The sequence below is a fragment of the Geotrypetes seraphini genome, chromosome 3 (genome assembly GCF_902459505.1).
Source record: "Geotrypetes seraphini chromosome 3, aGeoSer1.1, whole genome shotgun sequence".
Classification (NCBI taxonomy): Eukaryota; Metazoa; Chordata; class Amphibia; order Gymnophiona; family Dermophiidae; genus Geotrypetes; species Geotrypetes seraphini.
The window spans coordinates 255162957-255188972 of record NC_047086.1 but is presented as its reverse complement, the minus strand read 5'-3'; the positions used below and the strand labels follow the sequence as shown (position 1 = coordinate 255188972).

The window sequence follows — 26016 nt, the reverse complement described above, 5'->3', positions numbered from 1 at the left end:
GAACATAATCTGTGGTTAGGAAGAATCCTATTTTCTTAATTACTATTTTTTTTGCAGCAGGTTAAGTTGTAATAAATACAACACTAGAAGGAACAGAAACCTATATATACTATTTTTAAACAGTATGGGATTATACTGTGTCCCTCTACTTAAACTAGCCATTATTACATCAGGGGTAGTTGTGATGTTAGGTCATTGAAAACATAAAGGAGAATTCAAGTGATGAAATAGAATGAAACGGTTTGAAAACATTTGACAACTTCAAATAAAAACTGTTGGGCTTAGGCATGCATTACTCTATTAATTTTTTTTAGAATTTTTATTTGATGGATTTAGTATTCATGGAAAGTACTATATTGATAGGATTAGGAAATGAAGTCCTTCATTTATTCACAGAACACCGTACTACACGGGCAGCAATACCCTACAGATGCTCTTCAACCTTGTTCTGGAGTGATCATCACTGGGAGTGAAAAGGTAATTCATTTTCTATAGTGATTCAGTTCATAGCTTCTCTGTAGAGAATGTTAATAAGAGTACAGATTTGTGGCACTGTGATGACAGTTTAGCAAATTTAATTGTTTCAAATTTGAAAGTTTAACAGGGGAGGAATTTGGGGATTCTTTTGCAGATTTTGATATCATAAATATACCCAATTAGTCACAAATTTTAGGAGACAGGGGTAGATATTTCATAACTGTGTGCATGGTAATGGGTATGAGCATACTTTGCTCGTTGTGGACTTTGTTGAATTTTAAAAGTCAAAGCACAGGCATACAGTATGTACAGTACACTTTGAAAATTACTCTAGGAAAACTGTGTACTCACATTTATACCTGCTATTTATGGCACACTAATTTTCTGGGTTAAACAGCAGACCTGAATTTTTTAAATCATGTGTTTTAATATGAACCCTTTTCTAACCCTACTTCTCAAACAGTGGGTAAACTTGTATCTCTATAGGCTGTGTGCATATACCAATATACCTCTCAAAACAATGAAGGAACTGGAGTATTTACTCTACAAGCTATACAACAACCTCCAGTTATTTATGCTGAATATTATTATTATGCCATGTTAACACAATCCCTCTGCGGAGGAAAAAGGCCTCAGAAGCTGCGGGGAAACTTCATCGCAGCTATGCAGGGAAAAGCTGTAAAAAACTAGCTCCCCTGCAACCTTGTATCATTGGCCAAAAAACCCTCCTTGTCTCTAACTGCACACATGCTATTAAACAGGTTACTTGAAAAAGAAATGCTTATCTGAATCTTGTCCATTGAATACATCAAAGTGAATGTTTCCAATTCGGACACAAATCTTGCTGCATATACTTTGCCGTCACTGGAGGTGCAGTGCTTGTACTTTGTTAGCATTGCGGTAGGCTGAACTAATGTCCGACGGTGGCTATCATTTCGCAAGTACACATGCGCTGCTTCAGGGCTCTACAAACTGTGAACTCTTGTATTATCCCAGGACAAGCAGGTATCATATTCTCACATATGGGTGATGTCACCGATGGAGCCCCGGTATAGACTACTTTAAAAGTGCATTGCCACTTTAAGACTTTAGAAAGTTTGCGATAGCCCGAACTGCGCATATGCCACCCGATGTAGGGCGCAGGCTCCCTCAATTTCTTAGTTTCCGTGGAGCTAAGAAGTCGCGTTTTCAACGGTTGTTGAAAAATTTTTTTTTGATTTGCTGCCTTCCCACTCTCGCGGCTTCTGACTTTTCAGTCAGTTCTCTTTTCTTTTTTACTAAAAAAAACCCCCCAAAACCCGAAAAAGAGATTATATCTATTTTTGTCGTGGACTTGGGTTTGGTGGGCCATTATGGATCACCATAGCATTCGTTTTTCCTATGGCTGACTTACTGTGACTGTCCCTCCCGCCGATAGTTCTCAACAAAGGCAGTTGTGCTCGGGCACTTGTGGTCACCGCCATCCACCGCTTCTTTTTGCAGTGTCTGGCCCTCAACCTTGCCAATTTTTGCTTCCTCTGCTTTTTTTTTTCATCACATTCCCACTCCATTTCAGCAGCAGCTCATGTTCCGTGCCATCAGAAATCCGGCGCCCACCGCATTTCCGACACTTGCTATACTACTCAAGCCCGCACCAATCACATGGACACCAAGACTGGATCTTCCCATGCTGTCTGCAGTGTCGCACCTCACTGTGGATAAGCCGGCTGCCAAGCTTTTCCCTGTTCCCTCTTGGCTTCTGGTCATAGTAGCAGTGAGTCAAGTCCCTGACCTCTAGCAGCCCCAACTATAGCTCCGGTTCGGTATCGATGAGTGCCTTGATACCGACATTCTCATCTCTGGAGTGTTTGAGCGGCGCCGAAGGTACCGGCCTTTAGGCTAACAGTACCAATGTTTTCCTTTAATGCAGTGAATTACAAAATTGCTGCAAGAGGACTTACGGGAGGGATTTTGACTACTTATGTTGACTCCTATGTCGACATCGACTCAGTGCTGGTTCAGTCTGAGCCTTTGACTCCGGTTGTACCTACCCAAGAGTCTCCAGTAGTGGTACCAAATCTGGTATGGGAACCGACATCGACCTCTCGATGCCGATCATCTTCTTCACAGATGTCACCAGAGACAGCTCTCTGCAAGTCAAAGCATTGGAGCCTTTGGTACCGTCTGTTCTACACCGCCCTGCACTGCTAGAAATTCAGATCTCTAGGGGGTTTCTGAACTGGAACCTCTGCTCTCCGATGCTGAGGATTCCTCAGGGGGTAATTTTATTCACTTATCTTCTCACGCAGCTCCTTTTCCAAATTTCTCAAGGATATGTCTGAGGCTTTACCCATTCCTTTAAAGGCGGATTCTAAAACATCCAAACAATTTTTAGCTTCCTTAGATTATGATTAGCCACCCAAGCAGTTCCTCAACTTACAGTGCCAGTGGCTCCCTACAATTTGGACTCACAGGGTGGTCTACTTTCCAGATTTTGATAAACCACAGATCCTTCTTGAATCTCTTCTTCGGAGCCAGTGTCTATACCTTTGTACCCCCCTGGCAGAGAGGGCAAGGCTGTGCATCGGTTTAGCAAACGTCTATATCAGAATGCTGTGTTGGTCAACCGGTCTCGTAATTACACTTTCCATTTTTCCTTCTACCTGAAGCATTTCGTGACACAATTGACCACGTTCCAAACATATCTTCTGGAACGTAAGCTACCGGATTTCCAACATTTCATATTAGACCTGCTTCATCTTTGGAAGTACATGGTTAGATAAGCATTTGACACCCTTGAATTGACCTCTCATGCGGCAGCAATGTCAGTTGCTATGAACCGCCTTGCCTGGCTTACATTGAGATCGACATTAACCACCAGGGCAGGCTAGCAAATGCCCCTTGTTTAGGGGACGAACTCTTGGAGCTTCCATGGACATGGCTACTCACCAGTTGTCTGTCCACGAGACCAGGTGAGACACTCTGGTCATGCCTAAAAAGAAGCCTCCACCTTCTCATCCCTTCACCACAATCTTATCAACGAAGCTTTGCTGCAAACCCTTTGTCTCCAACCCAGTCTCAACCCAGGAGACAAAGGCCACAACAGCAACCACGTCAGCAACAAAGAAAAACCAACAGGCTGCTCCACAAAAATCAACACAGCCTTTTTGACGTATTGCTTCAGAGCATAGCCACCATCCCCATTCTACAGTCTATGCCTCAATCCATTGGAGGCCATCTTCAGTTCTTCATAGATCGCTGGGAGCTCATCACCTCAGATCTCTGGGTTCTCACCATCATACGGCATGGTTACACACTCAATTTTCACACACTCCCTTCAGACCATTTTCCAAGAGAGTCTGTTTGGAGCCTGCACGGTCCTCCCTTCTTCTTCAGGAGGTTCAATCCCGCCTCCTCCTGAATGTCATCGAGGAAGTTTCCCTCAATCAGCGGGATCAGGGATTCTCCCATTCCTTCTTGGTACCCAAGAAGATCGAAGGATTGAGACCCATCCTGGATCTCAGAGCTCTCAATAAATTTCTAGTCAAGAAGAACTTCAGGATGCTATCCCTCGCCCTGCTTTATCCTCTCCTCAATTGGAACGACTGGCTGTTCTATCTGGATCTCAAGGAAGCTTATAAGCATATCCCAATCCATCCGGCTTCCAGAGAGTACCTTCTTTTCCAAATTAATGAATGTAATTTCCAGTACAATGTACTTCCTTTCGGCCTGGCGTCTTCTCCCAAAGTCTTCATGCAGTGCCTAATTGTAGTGGCCGCATCTCTCCGATCACATGGCCTTTAAGTCTTTCCTTGCCTGGACGACTGGTTGATCAAGGCTGTTTCATCTTAGGAAGTGATGCAAGCAACATCTCAGACCATTTCTTTTCTTCAGTCACTATTATTCAAAGCCAACTTCCCCAAATCACATCTGCAGTTCATTAGGGCAATCCTAGATACCATTCTCATGTGAGCGTTTCTACCTCCAGATCGTCTTCAGGTTTTCATACGTCTGTGTCAGCAACTTCTTCCTCCTTCAACCGATTCTGCCAGACGCATGATCGTTCTTCTAGGCCACATGGCTTCTCCTGTCCAAATAACACCACTGGCAAGACTACATTTTTGCATTCCTCAGTGGACTTTTGCTTCTCAGTGGTCTCAAGCAACCGGTCGTCTCTCATAACATATATCTGTGCCATTGTCTTTTCTGCAGTCGCTTCAATGGTACATGACCTCTTCCAGATCTTTTCAGAGGTTTCCTTTTTCACTTGCCCCCTCATCATCAGGTGATCACGATGGATGCATCCCCTTACACCTGGATGATCTTCAGACTCAGGATCTTTGGTCTGCCAGGGAGCGGAAATTTCACATCAATTTCCTGGAACTCAGAGCCATATTTTATGCCCTCAAGGTTTTCCATCATCTTCTCTGCCTCCAAGTCCTCCTTTGCACGGACAATCAAGTAGCAATGTACTACATAAACAAGCAAGGAGACATGGGCTCTCTCCTGTTGTGCCAGGAGGCCCAAAAAATCTGGACTTGGGCAACAGCTCGCAATCTATTCTTGAAGGCTGTCTACATTCAAGGGGAGAAGAATTCCCAAGCAGACAACCTCAGCAGAATTCTTCAGCCTCACGAATGAACCCTCAACACTGCAACTCTCCAGTCCATCTTTGCTCAATGGGGCACTCCTCAAGTGGACTTGTTTACGGCTCCTCACAATCACTAGTTGCCCCTGTTTTGTTTCAAGTTTCAAGTTTTATTAGTATTTGATAAATCGCTTATTCAATTAACTAAGCGATGTACAGCTATATAAAAACATAGGTTGTGGAAAACTAACATGATAATACACCTCTTTTAATCTAGGACAAACATGCAGCGTGGGTTATAGCGGGGAGAAGTTACAAAATTTTTTAGTTAAAGAGAGAGAACAAAAAAGGGAAAAACAATAGGAAGGGTATCAGAATAAGAATTAAAGTTTCATGTGGTAGGTCTCAATGTTAAATATTAAACGCATCTTTAAAAAGATAGGTTTTAATGTTTTTTTGAATGAAGTTATGTGCTTTTGTTCCAGACTTTACTCTTCTCTCCTGGATGCTTTTCTCCTGGATTGGACGTGCCTGTTTCTATATGCATTCCCTCCACTCCCTTTCATGTTGCAAACTTTTTTCAAGCTCAAGAGAGAAGCAGCCACCATGATTCTCATTGCTCCACGGTGGCCCCGGCAATATTGGTTCCCCCTTTTACTTCAACTCAGCTCCAGGGAGCCCATACCTCTTCCAGTATTTCCTACTCTGCTCACTCAGAATCAGGAATCACTGCTTCATCCCAACCTGCAATCGCTACACCTGACAGCTTGGTTTCTCTCAGGCTGAATTCATCTCTGTTACATCTTTCTCAGCCTGTTCGTCAAATTCTTGATGCATCCAGAAAGTCTGGTTGCGAGGCTGTACTCATCGAGGCTCCATGGATGATGTCACCCATATGTGAGAATAGCTGCCTGATGTCCCTGGATAACAACTGTTAAGGTAAGTAACTGCTTTTGAACCAATGGTCACAGTTCATCTCAAATTTCTTACCTGGAAAGTGATTTTCCTTATTGCTCTCACCTCTGCCAGGAGGGTCAGTGAGTTACAAGCATCAGTAGCAGATCCACCCTTCATACTTTTTCATCAAGGAACAAGGTGGTTCTGCTTACACATCCAAAGTTACTTCCAAAAGTTGTTACTGAATTTCATCTCAATCAGTCAATTGTTCTGCCAGTGTTTTTTCCTAAATCTCATTCTCATGGTGGAGAAACTGCTTTACATTCTTTGGACTGTAAATGGGCTTTGGCCTATTACATTGATCGGACAAAGCCACATCACACATGTCCCCAACTGTTCATCTCTTTTGATCCAAACAAGTTGGGGCATCCTGTTTCTAAGAGAACGATTTCCAACTGGCTGGCTGGCTGCCTGCATCTCGTTCTGTTATGCTCAGACTGGACTGGCACTGGAGAGTTGTATCACATCCCATAAAATTAGAGCTATGGCAGCTTCTGTGGCTTTCCTCAGATCTACTCCCATTGAGGAAATCTGTAAAGCTGCGACCTGGTCCTCAGTTCATAACTTCACTTCTCACTACTGTGTGGAGTCATTCTCCAGATGAGATGGGCACTTTGACCAATCTGTATTACAAAATTTATTTTCTTAAAGGCCAACTCTCCCACCATCCCATTTCTGTTAGCTTGGAGGTCACCTATACGTGAGAGTATGCTGCCTGCTTGTCCTGGGCTAAAGCACAGTTACTTACCATTATCCCAGGACAAGCAGGCAGCCTATTCTCACATATGGGTGACGTCACCGACGTAGCCCCGATGCGGAAGCCTCGCAAGCAGACTTGCTTGTAAAAACTAGAAGTTTTAAATCAGCCGCACTGCGCATGCGCGAGTGCCTTCCCACCCAGCACAGGGCGCTTCTCCTCAGTGCTCAGTTTTCTGTGGAGCCAAGAAGTCCGTCTTTGACTCTCTGCGTTTAGCTTTGTTTCTTCGTGCCTTCTCTCACCGCGGTTTGTGTTTATTTATTTTCGCGAATCTCTGTGTTACTTTTTCTTTATAGTTAAAAAAAAAAAAAAAGACTTATTTTAATTTTTAATTTTTTCTTCAGTGACTGACTGGCGGATCAGGCCACACGACCGCAGCCTGCGGGCTTCAGCTTCACAGCGGCTCTCTTCCCTCCTATGCCCCGGCTGGTCATGGGCTTCAAGAAGTGTAGCCACTGCCAGTGTACGATTTCTCTCATGAATAGGGTCTGCCTATAATCCAAAGTCATGTGAGCGCTGGGTTACTCTTCAACCTCGAGCCCTCGAGTTTTCTTGGAGAAATTCTTCAGCATGAACTCCTCGGTGATACCCTCGACCTTGAGTACTACCTCGGTCCCGCCTTCCAGCGAGGGTTTTCCTGCTTTCACCAATCTCGAGCTTCATCAGACCATCCTCGTTTCGATTGTTTTTTGCCTTGAGTACACCTGCTTTATCTTCCCCTGAGTTCTCCTCAGGTCCGATACCTCAGCAGAAGGTTCCTGTGCTGGTCCTCACCACTGCCACCTTCGAGCCTTTAGCCTCAGCAAGTGGTCCGGTTTCAGATGCGGATCCACCTTTGCAGGCTTCTCTCCAGACCATGTTGGAGCAGCAATTTGTTCAGATATTGAGCAAATATGGTTCTACCTCGACAATGCCTCCTGTAATCCAGCCTGGGCAATCAGTCTCCCGCGAGGTCGAGTCCCTGCTTGTGCCTCGAGCTGAAGCTTCACACTCTATGCAAGGAGCAGAGTCTTTGCGAGTGTCTGGTCTGGCTACTATACACTTGATGCAAGGAGTAGATACTTTGCAAGTGTCTCGATTGAAACCTTCACACACTATACAAGGAGTAGATTCTTTGTGAGTGTCTCGACAGGAATCCGCACACTCCATACAAGGAGCAGAGTCTTTGGGAGCGCATCGAGATTTCTCAATCCAAACCACCAAGTTTTGATCTACAGCTTCGAGCCCTATCTATTCACCAGCAGCGTTGCCTGTTTCCATACATAAGCCGAAGTTTCCTCGATCCTCGAGACCTGCTTCCAAGCATCTCTCTCGTTGCCAATCGAGACTTTCATCTAGACATCCATCGAGGTGCAGATCTTCTAAAGAACAGCCTTCTTCATCTGGGCCTCATTCCAAACCTTCCAGTTCTTTGATGCCCCAATTCCTCGCTCCAGGTCACCACTTCCGGATCCTGAGGAGTCAGCTACTTTAATTACCTCCTCCAAGTCTCCATATTCTTTGGATTGTCATTTCTCCAGAGAGGCTTCACCTTTGTTCTCCGCTCGAGGTACCTCGAGGTCATTGAGCCCTTCTCGAGGCAAGGCCTTGGCGGATCAGCTGATGATCTGGAAATTCAGTTTGATGCTGGTTCTAAATTCTCTAAGGAGTATTTCGAGGTCATGCATATCCCTCAACCTCCTGCAGAGTCACTTAAGCTTCCTCTTAACAAGCTTTTATCTCAAGCTTTCAAACGTTGTCTGGAGACTCCTTATGCTATACCAAAATTTATTCTCCTAAGTTGCCAACACTCCCACCATCCCATTCTGGTTAGCTTAGAGGTCACCCACATGTGAGAATAGGCTGCCTGCTTGTCCTGGGATAAAGCACAGTTACTTACCGTAACAGGTGTTATTCAGAGACAGCAGGCAGCTATTCTCACAACCCACCCATCTCCCCTGGTTGGCTTCTCTGCTAGCTATCTGAACTGAGGAGACACGCCCTGTGCTGGACTGGAAGGCACTCGCGCATGCGCGGTGTGGCTGACTCAAAACTTCTAGTTTCTGCAAGCAAGTCTGCTTGCGAGGCTTCCGCATCGGGGCTCCGTCAGTGACGTCACCCATATGTGAGAATAGCTGCCTGCTGTCCCTGGATAACACCTGTTATGGTAAGTAACTGTGCTTTATCCAGGGACAGTAGGCAGATATTCTCACAACCCACCCTCCTCCCCGGGTTGGCTTCTTAGCTGGCTTATCTTAACTGAGGAACCGCGCGCCCTATGTTGGGCGGAAAGGCGCATGCGCGGTTCGGGCTATCGAAAACTTTCTAGAGTCTTAAAGTGGCGATGCACTTTTAAAGTGGTCCGTATTGGGGCTCCGTCGATGATATCATCCATATGTGAGAATATCTGCCTGCTGTCCCTAGATAACACCTGTTACTGTAAGTAAATGTGCTCTTCTGTAACTCCATGATCTTGATGCTAACTCGCTAACAAAGCACAAGCACTGCACCTCCAGTAACGGCAAAGTATATGCAGCGAGATTTGCATCTGGATTGGAAACATTCACTTTGATAGAAAGTTGCAGGGGAACTAATTGTTTACAGCTCTTCCCTGCATAGCTGCGGTGAGGTTTCCCCACAGCTTCTGAGGCCTTTTTCCTCCATAGAGGGATTGTGTTAACATGGCATAAGAATAATACTCAGCATAAATAACTGAAGGTTGTTGTGTAGCTTGCAGAGTATACCCACATGTTGGTCAAGCAGTTTTGAAACAGGCCATTTCTGCAGGTAAAATAGTGCTTTGCCTATGGAAATATCTTTGAGGTGGTTATTTTAGAAACTTTGTTCATGATTTGGATATCTGAAAACTGGCATTTGGGTATTCATGTTGCATGGATGTCCAAATCTTGATTTTATAAATCAAAGGATATGGATGTCTAAAACTCTGGTACATCCCTATGACAAGGAGATTTACTCTGGGTGTGTTATGGGTGAGCCTAGAGAGGGGTCAAAATATGGACCATGATTGCAAAAGGGGAAGGGATGTCCCAAAGTTGGATGTCCATATTTAGATGTGAAATTTGGTAAGATTAGGTTACAGAAAGATGCTCCCAATCATAGGAGCCAGCTTTTCAATATTATTGGGGGTGCTAAACCCAACCAAAATTATCTCTCCCTGAACACAGTTGAGAGGTTTGTTCAATATTGGGAGCGCTTCAGCACCTACAGCACCCACAAAGCTGGCTCCTATAGCTCCAATTGAGCATTCTCCACCTGATGGAGTAAGGGGAATCACAGTAAGTATTTTTCTGTCCTTAGGGGCTCACAGTTTAAAAGGAAAAGGAAATTACAGCTATAGGGGAATTTGAAGCAGCTACTCTAACCATTAGGCTATTCCTGCGTGTGGATATCTATGTGGTCATCTTATAATATGGACGTACCTATGCTGCCAGAAAGATGTCCCTTGTTTTGCCTCTTTCATAGTTTGGATATTTACATTGGAATGTAACTAGCATTTGGACATCCATTTCTCATGTAATTTATAACAGGTTGTATGTGGACAATTCTTTTACTAAAATACTTAAGAAATAGATGCCCATATTCTGAGTCGGACGTCCTTTCTAAAAAGCCGTTCTTATTCTCTTGTTTTCTATTATGTTTAGGAATCAGTATATTATAGTGAGTGAAGTTCTGATGTGAACAAAGAGAAAGGGATCATAAACTGGCCAAACAAATTGATAAAACAGAAGAAAAAACTGGTAAAGTGCAGGGGTACATAGTGTTGCGGGGCTGTGGGTTGCCAACGGGCATTGATGGACCCTGCCAAAGGCACTCAATCCTGAGTCTCCCTGGAGTGCCAGTGGTGCTTGGCCTTTAAGTCTGATAAACACCACTCACGACTTCACAGTTCCAACAAAGAAAAAATGTTTTATTTTCAACAACTTGCCCTTCTCCTCATAGGCACCTGCCTATAGATACTGCTTCATATATTTCCCAAACAGTCTTTACATGAGCCACATGTCCCAAAAGGAAAACAAACTTTCTTGGTTCAGATACCTGTCAGAATGGTGCAACTGTTATAAGACAGGGCTGCTTCACTTATCTCAATTTGGACAATGCACCTTACTCTGTATTGGGGCCCCCAAGCCCCAGGCCCCTTGATGGGCCGCAGGACCAACCAGCACTTTTAGGCTCCTACAATTGTCTTTTCACTTTTTACTGGACAGTCCAATATACTTGGAAAAATTCCTCTTAGCACTTTGCCCTTTCTAGCCTATGACACTTCTGACCTGCTTTGAAACCTGACCAGAGAGCAGGGGCCCTACCTCCCTATTAATTAGTTGGTTCTATCCTCCCCCATCTCCTTATCAAGTGCCTCAAACAAAAGGATAGGCTTCTCAATTTTACCCCCTTTCCTTTCTCAGGGGTTCGCCATAACTATGAGTCACACACATACAGCCAAGACCCTCTACATATCTTAGAGCAGTGGTTGTCAAACTGTGGCTCGCGAGCTGCATGTGGCTCTTTAGCCACTTGAGTGCGGCTCTGCTAGAGAATGCGGCTTGTACGGCCTAGCTTATCCCTCCCTCCCTCCCTTCTGTGCCTCCCTCTGGCAGGTAGTTTTCTGGCCAGCTCCCTAAAACTTGTCCAAAATAGCTGGCTCCCTTGCTGCAGTCATCCGCAGGCGGTGTCGGCTCCTCGCGTGCGATCTGCGGCGATGTCAGAAATGTTCCCTCTGACGTCACGACATCAGAGAGAAGGCTTCCGAATCAGCCGCGAATCATATGCAATGAGCCAATGACACCCGCAGATGACTGCAGCAAGGGAGCCAGCTATTTTGGATGAGTTAGATTCTAACCAAGACGACCAAGGCTTAAAGATCCTTCTGACTGAGTTGTAAGTAGGAAAAGTAATTTCCATGTGAGATGCTTTGGCAATTAGGGCTCCATCAGTACTAAGGATGGCTTTATGAGAGTAGAGATAATGGTTTTGGCCTTGCATGGAACACCAGAAAGAGAAAGGGAGAAATGGTAGACCTGGGAGAGGGAGGCAAGCATGGGGAGAGATGGGGTGGGAGGCAGTTGGGAAGAGAAAGGGAGAGAAGTTGGATCTGGGGATGGAAGGGAGGTAGGGAGAAATTTTAGGTCTGTGGCCATTTCATTGTTCAGCCTCAAGGGGGGGAGGGAAGAAGAAAAACAGAAAAGAGAGGGAGCAAAATGTTGGACCATGGGGATATAGGAGGAGAGATGGACCCATGGGAGGGCAGGAGGGAAGAGAGCTGGGATAAGAAAGGGGATGGAAAGAAAGGGACAGGGAGTTATAGCCTGACCAGTAGAGAGAGGAAGGGGGATTCTGAAAGTGGTGAGCCATGTGGATGAGGAGATGAGTGAGAGAGCAGTGGTAGAAATGTGGTAATGGGGAGTAGATAGTAGGAAATAGGAGGCTGGGAAAGGAGATGGGAAATTGGTGAGCTAGGGACTGAGAGAAGATGGAGGTAGCTGAACATTTGAAAAGAAGGTTGATTAAGAAGGCAAGATTTGAGTGGATGGAGGCAAAAAAGAAAATAAAAAGTTAAGAAAGCTGAAAGGGAAAAATCAATACGTTGGAGACAAGCATAAGGAGGAAATGGAACAAGAGAAGAGAATAAAATGAACAGCAGACACTGGAAAGAGAATTAGTTGAAGATAGACAAAAAGTAGAAAGAGAAACTGGGACCAAGATGATGGAAAAACAAAATTCCAGATAACAAGATAGAAAAAATTGTTTTATTTTGAATTTATTAACTGGAATATGTTAGCTTTGGGATATGTGCATCACAATTATTTTTGTATTCAGTGGCATAGTCATATACAGCTGATTTAGGGGAGGGACTGAAGTCCAAAATTAGTAGATGGGCACCAAAGTTTCTCCCCGCCTGAGTGCAATTTACAAATACTTGAGCTATTGGGGATTCCCAAGCCCTGCCACCTGAAGACATCTTCCTTCAGTCTCGCAACCCAAAATCTCCAAGCTTTGCAGCCAATAGCAATATCCTCAAGCTGCCACTGCTTTCATGCATGCATGAAAGCCAAGGTGGGGGGGGGGGCAGGGAGGAGGAAAAACAGCAGCTCTGCAATATTACTGCCAGCTGTAGAACTTAGGAAGTTGGAGGGGAGGAGGTGGCCGTCAGTTGGTGAGGCTTGGTGATCCCTACTAGCTACAGCAGGGGAGATATTCAAAAAAGCAGTAATATTTACCTTGACTGAATGATCTTCCACGTGCGCTGCTGACAGCTGATGCAGCATCCCTGCTCTGATGAGGCCATTGTTCACATTAAATGCGTGTTTTGTCATATTTTTTATTTTAATGTAAAAAAATATTTTTTTGTTAATAAGATTATTATGATGATATCTGGTTTTATTTAATGTTAGTAGCTAGTTTAAACCGACTCCTAAAAACATGGTTCTTGAAAATAAATTTGACTTTCAAAAGAAATCTTAATCGTTGTACTGCTAATCTTTGGCTCTTTTGACTAATGAATTTGCCTACCACTGTCTTAGAGGCTTCTCTCATTCAGACTAATATCGCACTGTGTGTCCTAGAACCAACCTTTACATTCACTTTAAACACTCCTTTCCACATTATAAGGATTCATTCACACATACCTTCAGACACACTGTCTTCCCTAGTAGATTCCCACTCCATGCTGTACTCAAAGTCACTGAAGACAGAGGCCTAAATGCACTAAACAGGGTTGGTAAGACCTCGTAGGTCCGCTGTAGCCTGATTTTTGGCCAATTCCAAAAGATCGACTGATACTCAAACAAGTTTGCATGCAAATGATATGAATGGAAGTTTGTCATAATCCCTGTCCGATCTTGCTGATGAATCGCTGTGAGAGCGACTCTCACACATGCACAGAGCCGGCAGGGGAAGCCCAAACAGCTGAGAGGTAATGGGAGGTCCCAAAGCAGGCTCCTGGCACTCAGTTGTTCGAGGCAGGAAACAATTTTTTTTTTCATGGACACAGTTCTGCATGTTACCCATGCACAATATCTGTCCCCATTTTTTAAAAAAAGTTGTGCTGATCCCCCTCCCAACCACAACTGTCACCCCCCCATGACAACCACGGTTCCCCATACCCTCCAACAGTGACAGCCACCCCCGCGACAGTGACGTACCCAGAGAGACAGGAGGAATGTCCACTCCCTCCTGCCTCAGAAACCCAGTTTTGCATTTGGGCCACCTGAACCCCCACAACACTCGCCACCCCCACCCCCAACTCTCCCCGGCACTCCTCCACCCTACACAAAGATTCCTCCCCACCAACAAGGCCCCAAAAGGCAGCCCTGGTAGGCTGGTGGGCTGGGGGTTCAGCTCGGAACCCCCCCAGCTAAAGCAACCTCCCCAGCCCCTCCTCTGTACCTTTTTGTAGAAGCTGGCAACAGGGAGGCCCACTCCCTCTTGCCAGCAGGCCCGCCTCTTCAAAATGACGGGCCTTCCCCTTCCTGGTGCATCCTGGGATGCACCATGGAGGGTCCTAAGACTCTGATTGGCCTGGATACCTTAAGCCCTAAGGCTGTCTTTTGGGGTCTTGTTGGTGAGGTGGTGGGAGGGAGGATCTTCGTGTAGGGTGGGGGGGGGGGTCGAGAATGTCAGAGGGAGTGTCAGGGATGGTTGGGAGTCAGGTCCAGGTGGCTCAGATGAAAAACTGGGTTGCAGAGGAAGGAGGAAGTAGACATCCCTCTTGTCTCTCTGGGTGCATGCTGTTGCGGGGGCGGCCATCATCATTGGGGGATTTGGGGACCTGCGGTTGTCATTAGGGGAGTGTTGCGGCTGGTCATTGGATGGGGGGGCTCGGTTCATGCTTTTTTAATACTCATTAAAAAAAAAGATATGGTATGTTATAAATATATTAATTTCAGGGCTGAACTATGGGTAGGACAGGTTGCTTTTTCGAGATTGCCAAAAGCAATCACTTTTCTTGTGCATCAGGAAGCCATGTTAAAGCATCAGTCGCTCTGCTAGTTTACATCGCATATCAATATTAATGACCTTATTTGCATAGCCGTATCGGAGAATAAGCAATCATGCACAAAAGCACGCAGTTAGCCGTTTTGTGCATCGGGTTGGCAAATCTGATCGTCGCGAAACCAATCAAAACCGGTCAAAAACGATTGTTAGACAATTGCTGACTTTAGTGCATCTGGTTCAAAGTCATTGTGTCCTAGTTCCATTAAATATTCTTCTCCTGGCAGCCCCTCCAGTGGCATAGCGAGGGTGAGTGGCACCCAGGGCAGTGGCGCCCCTCCCTCAACCTCTTCTCCACCTCCCACTTCTTCCAAAGCACCCTTCCCTTCCCCTGTACCTTTTTAATTTTCCAAATGTGAGCAATAGCATGAACTTGCTGCCCGTGTTGTGTTGGCTGTCCCTCTGACGTCACTTCCTAGGCGCCAAGCCTGGAAGTGACGTCAGAGAGAGGTGACACCAACACAAGCAGCAAATTTGTTATGCTGCTTGCGCAGGGAAAATTAAAGAGGTACAAGGTTAAGGAAAGGGGTGCATGGCGGGGAGAGAGGCGGGAGGAGGGACGAGAGGAGGACGTGTGCCTGCGCCTCTTACAAAGACTGCGCCTGTGGCGGACCTTCCCCCTCCCACCCACACCCCTCTTACTACGTCACTGAGCCCCTCCCTGCTTCCTGGCTGTGAGAATAGACAGTCACTTGGGACAGCTTCAAAACTTCTACTATCTCCCACCCTTTCCCTCTCTGATAACCTAGGTTTAAGGATTTTCACTCTCCCAACTTGGTTCTCCATTAGTGCAGAGTTTCTGGAGCATAAAGAAGCAGGAGGTTTTCTCTCATGTAAGAAACGGCCGCATTAAAGGGTAAGCCCAGTAGACACGTGCCTCAGGCCCGAAAACATCAGGGGGGTCCACCGGCATTAGGGAAGGCAAACAGGCTGTCCAGGCATCTTTTCCCCTTCCAGGGCCAGCGTTAGAGGGCAGCAAACAGGGCAGGGGCCCCCAACTGTGTGGTGAGGTGACGTAAGCTTCCCTCCCTTTGACTCCCTCGCTGCCCTCGCTCCCACCACTGTCGTAGCCTGTAAGTGTATTGAACCCATGTCGCGGGTCTGCTCTAATACTGTGCGCGTCTACTTCCCTTGTCCTCCCTCCACCTCATGACGTAACTTCCTGTTTCAGAGGAAAGGGAAGCTGGTACGCACAGATTCAAAATATAAATTGGTGGGCTTCCCAAAGCCTTGCCAGGTGAAGATCTCTTACATTGAAACATGGAAACATGATGGCAGATAAAGGCAAAATGGCCCATCTAGTCTGCCCATCCACAGTAACCATTATCCCACGTGCCTATCCCAGACCCTTTTGAATTCAGACACAGTCTCTGTCTCCACCACCTCTTCTGGGAGACAGTTACATGCATCTACCACTCTTTCTGTAAAAAAGTATTTCCTTAGATTATTCCTGAGCCTATCACCTCTTAACTTCATCCTATGCCCTCTCATTACAGAGCTTCCTTTGAAATGAAAGAGACTCGACTCATGCGCATTTAAATTTTGTAGGTATTTAAATGTTTCTATTATATCTCCCCTCTCCCGCCTTTCCTCCAAAGTATACAGATTGAGATCTTTAAGTCTGTTCCCATACGCCTTATGATGAAGACCACATACCATTTTAGTAGCATTCCTCTGGACTGACTCCATCCTTTTTATATCTTTTTGAAGGTGCGGCCTCCAGAATTGTACACAGTACTCTAAATGAGGTCTCATCAGTCTTTTACAGGGGCATCAATACATTCTTTTTCCTACTGGCCATACCTCTTTCTATGCAACCTAGCATCCTTCTAGTTTTCACTGTAACCTTTTCAACCTGTTTGGCCACCTTAAGATCATCACATACAATCACACCCAAGTCCCGCTCTTCTGTCATGCATATAAGTTCTTCACCCCCTAAACTGTACCATTCCCTCTGGTTTTTGCAGCCCAAATGCAGGACCTTACATTTCTTATCATTAAATTTTAGCTGCCAAATTTCAGACCATTCTTCAAGCTTTGCCAGGTCTTTCTTCATGTTATTCACACCATCCTGCGTGTCTCCTGTATTGCAGATTTTGGTATCATCCACATAGAGACAAATCTTACCCGACAACACTTCAGCAATATCGTTTATAAAAATGTTAAAAAGAACAGGCCCAAAACCAGAACCTTGAGGCACAGGAAGGAAGGGGGGATTTAGTTAGGGATGTTTGGAGGTTGCATAGAAGAAAAACCATACTGGCATTGGTTTAGTAATCTTTGATGTTTGTTTTGAATTTTAAAATAAAAGAAATAAAGTGGAAATAAAGAAAAATAAGAAAATGGGTAAATAAATAGGGGCGGAGCAGGGTGTGTGGAAGGGGATGAGGCATGGTGGGATGCGTGGGGGTGGGGCAAGGTCCCAGTGGACTTGTGTGCCTAGGGGCCCTCAACGAATTAATCCTTTCCTGGTGAGAACCCATTCCGTTCCTTGGAGCACTGCTGCTTTAGAGTTCTAGGCAGTCTGCTCAGGTCCCGTCGGGTTGAGATAAGTACATTTTTTGAAAAAAACAAATTCTCATTATTAATTGATAAGAAGAAAGACCTCATGTGAAGCAGCTCTTTTGAGTAAATTATGAACCTATGATGATGTAAGTAAGAACACCAGTAAAAACACCAGTAAGAACACCAGTAAAAATATGGGTGTTTGAGGTTCATCCACTATAATAAAACCCTTAGCGCACATGTGTACTTCAATCTCCGTGCGCTGTGCTTCCGTACCGCGTATGCGAAGTGCCTGTCTCAGCTGATTTTCTGCCCCGATCTCCAACACCAGCTGACTTTCTGTCTTCTGACTATGCTGCTGGGACGCCTCTTCTTCTCACCCCCGGATCATCATCAGCAGCAGTCACGGTTTCATCAAGCAGCCGCGGGGCATTTACTAGGCTGGCCCACTTCGATAATGCGAGGCGGTCCGGCCTAGCAAAAGCCCCGAGGCTGCCCGGGCTAGTGGATGCTGGACAGGGGGAGCAGGGAAGGGAAAAGGGTACTACTGGACAGGGGGGAGGTAAAAGTAAGGGAGAAGGGCTACTGCTGGACAGGGGGAGCAGGGAAGGGGTGCTGCTGGATAAGGGGGAGGTAAAAAGAAGGGAAAAGGGCTACTGCTGAACAGGGGGAGCAGGGAAGGGGTGCTGGACAGGGGGAGCAGGGAAGGGGTGCTGCTGGACAGGAGGGAGAGCCAGAAAGAAAGACAGACAGACAGGGGGCAGGAGAGAGACAAAAATAAAGACAGACAGACAGACAGACGGGGCCAGGGAGAGAGACAGAAAGAAAGAAAGGGAGCAGGGAGAGAGAAAGAAAGACAGACAGAAAGAAGGAAAGAAAGAAAGAAAGAAATGCCTAAGTCTACACATCTATTCTAGCACCCGTTAATGTAACGGGCTAAAAAACTAGTTACTTATATAATGTGATACAGATAAGTCTGTTTACGGCGTCTTGGCTCAGAGTTGTGTTTGCTCTAATTTATCTCCAGCCAGTTCTCTCCCTTCTTGGTAACCCTTAGCAACCCTTGGGCTCAGCTCCCTTAGCCACACCTCCCCTGTTAATCTTTTCCAGTCAGTTTGTGCTCTCTGAGGTTTACAGTGCTTCTGCTCAAGGAATAATAGGAAGGAGTGCTAACCTATTTAGACTGGGTAAAAATGTCTTTGGTGGGCTGCATTTTTGCCTTCTTCCTAAGTCCTTTGCTTGCCTTCTGAGAGCTGTCCCTATCTGTAGGACTTGGAACAGTTTTAACCTCGGCAGAGTCAAATGCTGCATTTCTACCTGTGATAGGAGGTTGCCTGTCACAATAGGGAGAAGAATAACCAGCAGGAAAAGCTAGGTGATAATCTTTTTATATAATTCACTGGTTGACCTCATTTAGAATATTGTAAAATTCTAAAGACCATATCTTCCCCAAAAATATGAATCAAAGTTGGTTAAGAAAACATTTACTAAAATGGTGGACAGTGGTGTTCACTATCCAGCATAAAGCCAAACATGAATACCATAAGGGAAAAAGACACAAAGGAGATATGATAGAGATGTCCATATAAATTATAAGGAATAAATGAACAGGAAAGAAAGCTCTGGAATGAGGATGATGATAAAAGGGGAGGGCTCAGGAATAATTAAGAAAATATGAGGGGCCGCTGAAAAGTTTTCTGCCCAACCAACAAAGTTGGGGTAGTCTCCATTGAGGGCTATACAATTAGTCCAATGATTTTCCACTTTTTTTGTTCTGTCAGAAAAATACGAAAGAAAAAAAAAAAGGAAAAACACTGGACAAAGTGTATAGCCCTCGATGGAAACTGCCCAAATTTGTTTGTTGGACTGAGAACTTTTCAGCGGCCCCTCATATATCTTCAAGAAAAGGTGGTAGGTGCATGGAATGGCCTCCCAGTGGAGGTAGTAAAGATGAAAACTGAGTGAAAGTTCAATAAGTCATGGGCAAACACAGAAAAATTTTTGTGAGAGGAAAAGAGGTAGTAATACTGAAGTGAGGATGAACGGTTTGGATGAGTCTTGCCTAGAACTATTACGGCTTTGGCGGTATATAAGAAATAAATTATTATTATTATTATTATCTGCTTTCCTTTTCTGCATTTCTCCGATTCATTATATTCTTGCTTTTCTTTTGTAGCTGCTTTAACATTCCCACATTGTAGCTGCTAACCAGATGACTCATTTCCCAGCACAAAGTATTCATGTTAGACAAGGATAGTCCTATCAATGAGCAAATGATTATTGCACATGGCAATACAATACAATAAATCAATTTCTAGACCGCATAACCAGGTAGTTCAATGCGGTTTACAAAAGATTAGTAATATGTACGGGATGAAATAGTTAAAGAATTAGTTGCCTATGAATTTTTTTGAAAAGATGAGTTTTCAACTGCTTTCTAAATTGAAGATAAGAGTAACATGTTAGGAACAGATTCTTAAAGTCACTATCATGCAATGCAACTTGAAAAGAAAGTTGTTGCTCATGAAATTTTTTGTACTTGCATCTACTAACTGAAGGGAAAACAAATAAAGCGTAAGTTTTTCTTGGATTTTTCTGAGTTCAAAAAACAAATGAATTGCTCAAATATTGTGGAGCTTGACCAGTTGCGACTTTATAATAGAAACAGCCCAGTTTAAATACAATACATGCCTCCACTGGGAGCCAATTCAGCTCTCGATACAGTGGAGTAACATGGTCATACTTCCTTTGATTATATGTAAGTTTAATTGCCATGTTCTGAATAATTTGCATTCTTAGAATGTTTTTCTTGATTCCTGCAAGATATACTATGTTGCAATAATCGACATCACTCAAAATTAAAGACTGAACCAGAGATCTGAATATTGGGGCTTCAAAATAGGATCTCAGTGTACACAATTTCCACAGCATGGAGAAACCCTTCCGAATCACAGTATCAACTTGATGTTTCATAGTTACATTGCAATCAAGGGTAACACTCAGAATTTTGATTGTGGAATGGATTGTATATTGCAAAAATTTGATGAATATAGATGAATTGTGGGGTAGTTGTTGAAGGGAGGCAAAAGAGAATTTAGTCTTGTCGGGGTTCAACTTTAATTTGAACTCTGACATTCAAGTGTCTATAGTGTCAAAGATAGCCTCAATGATGTGGATTATACTACTCAATGATGTTTTACAGGGAACTATTACTGTAATATCATCAGCATAATTGAACAATTTTAGCACCTAATTTTGACAATCTTGGCCCAAAAGAAGAGAGATAGATATTAAAGAGCGTCGGTGAAAATTGCGATCCCTGTGGAACCCTGCATGGGTTTTTCCAAGAGACTGAGTTGATATTGTTGACACAAACTTGATAGGTACGAGATTCTAAGAACCCCTGAAACCATGAGTAGAGCTTGTCTTGGATGCCAATGCTATCTAAACATTCCAGGAGTTTTTTGTGGTCGACCAAGTCGAAGGCACTACTCAGGTCAAATTGCAGTACGAGAGCACTAGTACCTTTACTAAATAAATTGTGAAGGTAATCCAGGATCGCGGTCATTACGGTTTTGGTACTAAATTGTGAGTAGAACCCAGATTATGAGTCATGCAGAAGAGTATATTGCTCAAGAAAATTTGATAACTGTTATTGCACTATTCTTTCTATTATTTTAATGAAGAATGGAATTGAAGCGATTGGTCTATAGTTGGAAACTATAGATGGAGATTCTTTATAGTTCTTGACAATAGGCGTAATTAAGATTTGACCTGCTGAGTATGGAAACGAATCTGATTCAAATAGGTGAGATAACCAGTTAAATAAGTCAAGTTTCAAACTTAGAGGAGCTTTTTCATAAATGTCGGCGAAACAAGGTCTAAAGCACAAAAGGAATCTGCGTATTTGTTGTACAGTTTAATAAATTGTGTCCAGTCTGGTTTTTTAAAAGATAGCTAGAATTGGTCAACATGGATATTGTTTTGTTGAGCAGTAAATTCAAGGTTTGTTGTTTTCTTTTTAAGAGAATATGATGATCTTCAAATTGCTACCTTTGAGTTAAAAAAATTTGCTAGGTCATTAGAAGAAGGAATCAGTGTGTATGAGGATTGAGTATAATGAGAAATATTGAAGGCGTTTTTAACGATTTGAAATAGTTTTTTTGTATTAGTGTTTGCTTTGCCAATTTTAGAGGTATAGTATGCCTAACGTGACCATTTTTTTTCCTCAAAAGGGGACAGGAGTCCAGTGTTCCCTCTAAGCGGGCGGGTGTTGTGAGCAAACTTTTTTCACTGTGAGCTAAAAATATCGGGCGCCAGCAAGTTATGAGCCAAATAAATATGTTGCTTTCTACCACAGAACTTCCTTACGTTTGTATGGAATCTATCCCCTTTCAACTTTAGAGAGTGCCCTCTCGTTCTCCCTGCCTTAGCTACTAAGTCTATTCCCTTCAGTACCTTGAATGTTTCTATCATGTCCCCTCTCAATCTCCTCTGCTCAAGGGAGAAGAGGCCCAGTTTCTCTAATCTTTCGCTGTACGGCAACTCCTCCAGCCCCTTAACCATTTTAGTTGCTCTTCTCTGGATCCTTTCGAGTAGTACCGTGTCCTTCTTAAAGTACCAGTGCTGGACGCAGTACTCCAGGTGAGGGCGTACCATGGCCCGGTACAGCAGCATGATATCCTTCTCTGTCTCTTCAGTCCAGCATCTGCCCCTTCCATTCACTGTCTGTCTTTCCCTGCCATCTCTCCTCCTGCCCCCCCCCACCCCCCAATTTGGTCTAGCATCCATCATCTTCCTTCTGTTCCCCTCATGGTCTGGCATCTCTATCCTTCCCTCCCCCCTGTGGTTTTTAGCATATCTCTCTTCTCATTTCCTCCACTCAGATCTGATCATTCTCTGCTCTCTCTTCCCTTTTCTTCTCTGGTCTTCCTTCTCTATTTTCTGCCTCCATCTAAATTAAATTCTTTCTTACTATTTAGTCCCGTTTCCCTCTTTTCACTGTGTCTACACACAGCTTGTCACCCCTTTCCCTCACCCCTCCATTATCTTACTATTTTCTTCCCCCTTTATTTATCTCCTCCTTCCATCCAGTATGTGTTCTTTCCCCACTTCCATTCAGCATCTGCTCTCCCTTCTCAACTGACATCCATCTGCCTTCTGCTCTCTCTCCCTTCTTCTCACTTCCATCATCTGTCCCCTTCTCTCTCTCTCTCATCTCCTCCATTCCATCATCTACCCCTTCTCTCTCTCTCTCCCCCCCCCAACTTCCATCATCTGCCCCCCTTCCCCTCACCTTTGTGGGTCACTTTCTTTCCCCTGAGGGTGGCTCATGTCACAGGGGAAGCTTTGGCCGAGCAGAACCGCTTGATTGACAGTGGAACTTACTTGATTGATGTCGATGCTGGGGCCCGTTGCCGTTTGAAGGAAAAAAAAAAAAGGTGGAAAAAAGGAACCTGTAAAGGCGAGAGGAAGGGAAACCTCCAGGACAGCTGCTTTTTGCCCTCCTTCAGCGGCCCAAGAGTTCAGACCAGCAGCGGCAGCTCTGTATGCTTTTAACTTCGGCACAGAGCTGCCCCTAATCAATAGTTTAGCGCGGTTTCATGAGGCAGCCTCGGGGCCTTTGATAGCCGGCCCGCTTCGATGATGCGATGTGGGCCGGCCTAGCAAAGGCCCCGAGGCTGCCTTATGAAACCGCGCTAAACTATTGATTAGGGGCAGCTCTGTGCCGAAGTTAAAAGCATACACAGCTGCCGCTGCTGGTCTGGAGGTGCGGAGACAAGGCAGGAGGCAAACGCGGTGGAAGGCAGGAGTCCCGGCACAGCGACTGCAACAGGAAGTTGCAAGTCAGCTGACGCCGGCCTTTCGTTGCGGCGGGGACCGAATCCTTTGCGGACCGGCAAGATTTTGTTTGCGGACCGGCGGTTGAAGAACTGTGCTCTACACTGTGTGCGCTGTGACGAGAAACTTGTGCGCTGCGAGGTAATATTTTGTGCGCCAGCGCACCCCAGCGCAGCTTAGCGGGAACACTGGTTCACAGGACCCCTCCGCCCCGGATCCCATTAAATATAGTCAAAATATAGACAGCAGATATAAATTCTCAAAACTGACATATTTTGATCACTAAATTGAAAATAAAATCATTTTTCCTACCTTTGTTGTCTGGTGATTTCATGAGTCTCTGGTTGCACTTCCTTCTGACTGTGCATCCAATATTTCTTTCTTTCTTTCTTTTTCCATTTCCAGCGAATTCGACAGTAACCACATTTCTTTTTCTCTAAACTAAGAAACACATATTTTTGCTCTAGTTCTGTAAGTGCCATTGTCCTGGGGGGCGGAAAGCTTGAATCTTGTCACTCCGAGCAAGCTGTAGCAGGCAACCAGCTGACTATGGGGCCAGGCTTTTCTGGATGCAGCCACTCCAGTGAGGATCCCAACACCTGCAGCACGTGTGTGAGTTTCACCAGTTCCACCGGCTTCTTGCTGTCCGGGTTGAACAACTTCAGTTCCTTCAGAGAGAACAACTGGCTCAGGGACACCTGCTTGTAGAACTCTGCCTCAATGATAGTGGCAAGATAAACCCCAGGGAAGCCACAGCAGAAAGTGTGGGGTGACATCTTTCTCTCTCCCTGCTCCCCCTCAAGCCGCAGCTGCCGATGATTTCTCCATGCCATCGCCGCTAACGCAGCAACAGGCCAGGTGCGTGCAACGACTGCACAAGCCTTCTACCCGACGTCAATTCTGACGTCGGAGAGGAAGTTCCAGGCCAGCTAGGCAATGATTAGCTGGCCCAGAACTTCCTCTCTGATGTCAGAATTGACATTGGGGGGGGGGGGGGGGAGGCTTGTGCAGTCGCTGCACCTAGCCTGTTGCTGCTTCGCGTTGGGGAAGAAGATCGCCTGTCCCATTACCCCCACGCACAGCTTCAGGACGCCCTTTCTGAAAATGGGACATTTCGGTGTCCCGAAGCTATGCATGGGGACAATAAGACAGGCGTTCTAAAAATGGGATGATCCCGTTCAAAATGGGACATATGGTCACATTAAGTATGCCTTTTGTTTTTCCTTAATCATGAGTTTATAGCTGCAAATTTCTCTACAACAGATTTCCCTGTCTTGTGTGGTTTAGATTTCAGCCATTTTCTTTCCAAACGTCTTACTAATCTCTTCATTTAATGTAAATCCGTATCAAACCATTCCTTATTTTGGGGACGTTTTTTAATGAAGAGTTTGAGAGCCATGTCAACTAGAATAGATTTACATGTATATTCCCAATAATTAGGAAAGTCTGTGATATTTGTGGCTGGTGGCAATAATTCAAATCGCTTCCAAAGTTCTACCGAATTAGGTGAGGTTCTAATTAGAACTTCATGTTTGGGAGCAATTGGTTTGGCCTTAGAGGCCAATAGCCAAGATGGGCTAAAATAATATCGAGGGGGTTCCAGGATCCATTTGTCAGAAGGATCTTGGGTAATTGAATATTTTTTAATGATAGAGTTACTAGGTCCAGATGATGACCTTTGTCATGTGATTGTGAAAATTGAGGAATAGGGAAATCTAATGATGCTAAAAAAGCTTTTAAATCTATCACTTCTGGGTTATTCTCTTCCTCTAAATGAAGATTGATGTCTCCCAATAATAGATTTTGAGAAGTATTTATAGAATTATATAAAACAAATTCGTAAAAATCTTCCTTAGCCTTAGGCAAATGACTGGAAGGAATATAGAATTAGATACAAGAAAGAAAATCTGACAAGTCAGGCCTGCTTAATGTACAAGACATTATTTCTAAGTGATCTGTCATTTTAACTTCCTGTAGTTTAAAATCAAAGTCATCTCATAATATAATAGCTAGACCCCCAACTCGCCTTCCACTGCGACAGAGAGGAATGATTTTGCAACCAGTAGGGAGCAGGTCACCTATAACGGGGTCCTCATCAGAAAGATGCCAAGTTTCAGTAATAGAGACAGGATAGATGTTCAGTAGTAATCCAGTCTCTTATTATTTTAACTTTACCTCTGACCAATCATGAATTTAAATAAGCACTTTTAAATTCAAGTGAGCTATCAATGAGGCACTTGCCAATAGGGTGGAAAGTTAAAATTTTTAGTTCTCTTAGCCTTTTCTGATATACTTAAGAATGTCTACAGTTACTATAGTGGACTTTAATAGGGTAGATCTCAGAATCAATCTTTTGTTCTACGCAGAGGACTTTCTAACAGACCTAAATCTAGGGGTAGCATTCTTATTTCCCTAATTTGGCCTAAGAATAGGTAGGTCAGGAGAATCTTTAGTAAATGTATAATTCAAATGGGCAGTGGCGTACCTAGGGTATGTGGCACCCGGGGCCCATCATTTTTTGACACCCCCCCCCCCCCCCTCATGTAAAATTTTTTTTTTTTTTTTTGCAATAACCATGAAATGGAATAAATGGTCAGAATAGAAACAGGCAGTGAAAATTTTCTTTTTTTTTTTTTTTTTTTTTCCAAAGTATTTTTATTGAGAATGGCAAAAGGTCCAGACAAGCAACCATGGTCTGTACAGAAACTTATACATTATCAAAAAGAACACAGAATGAGAGTAACAGCAACAACAAGCATGAACAAGCCTCTCCCAAGAGAAAATTGCCAATGAGAGGCATAGCAATACACAACAAAAGGCCAAAACTTGGGGCAAGCAAACAAATCCCACCCCAGAACCCACAAGAATAATAAGCCGGACTAGACCCTCAGCCATATTTTATAATGAAAAAAACCCCCACAAG

The 26016-nt window shown here is 44.4% G+C and overlaps 1 protein-coding gene across 3 annotated transcripts in view; it reads left to right on the top strand.

Annotated features, from left to right (window-relative positions):
- Positions 1 to 26016, top strand: part of PACRG (parkin coregulated) — a 782093-nt gene that overhangs the window by 111080 nt on the left and 644997 nt on the right. For 2 of the 3 annotated variants that reach the window (XM_033939134.1, XM_033939132.1), the window contains exon 2: positions 397 to 477. The exons of the other annotated variant lie outside the window; for it this stretch is intronic. In XM_033939134.1, the coding sequence (XP_033795025.1) occupies positions 397 to 477 (81 nt within the window). The remainder of the gene's footprint in view (positions 1 to 396; positions 478 to 26016) is intronic. 3 annotated transcript variants of the gene reach the window in all.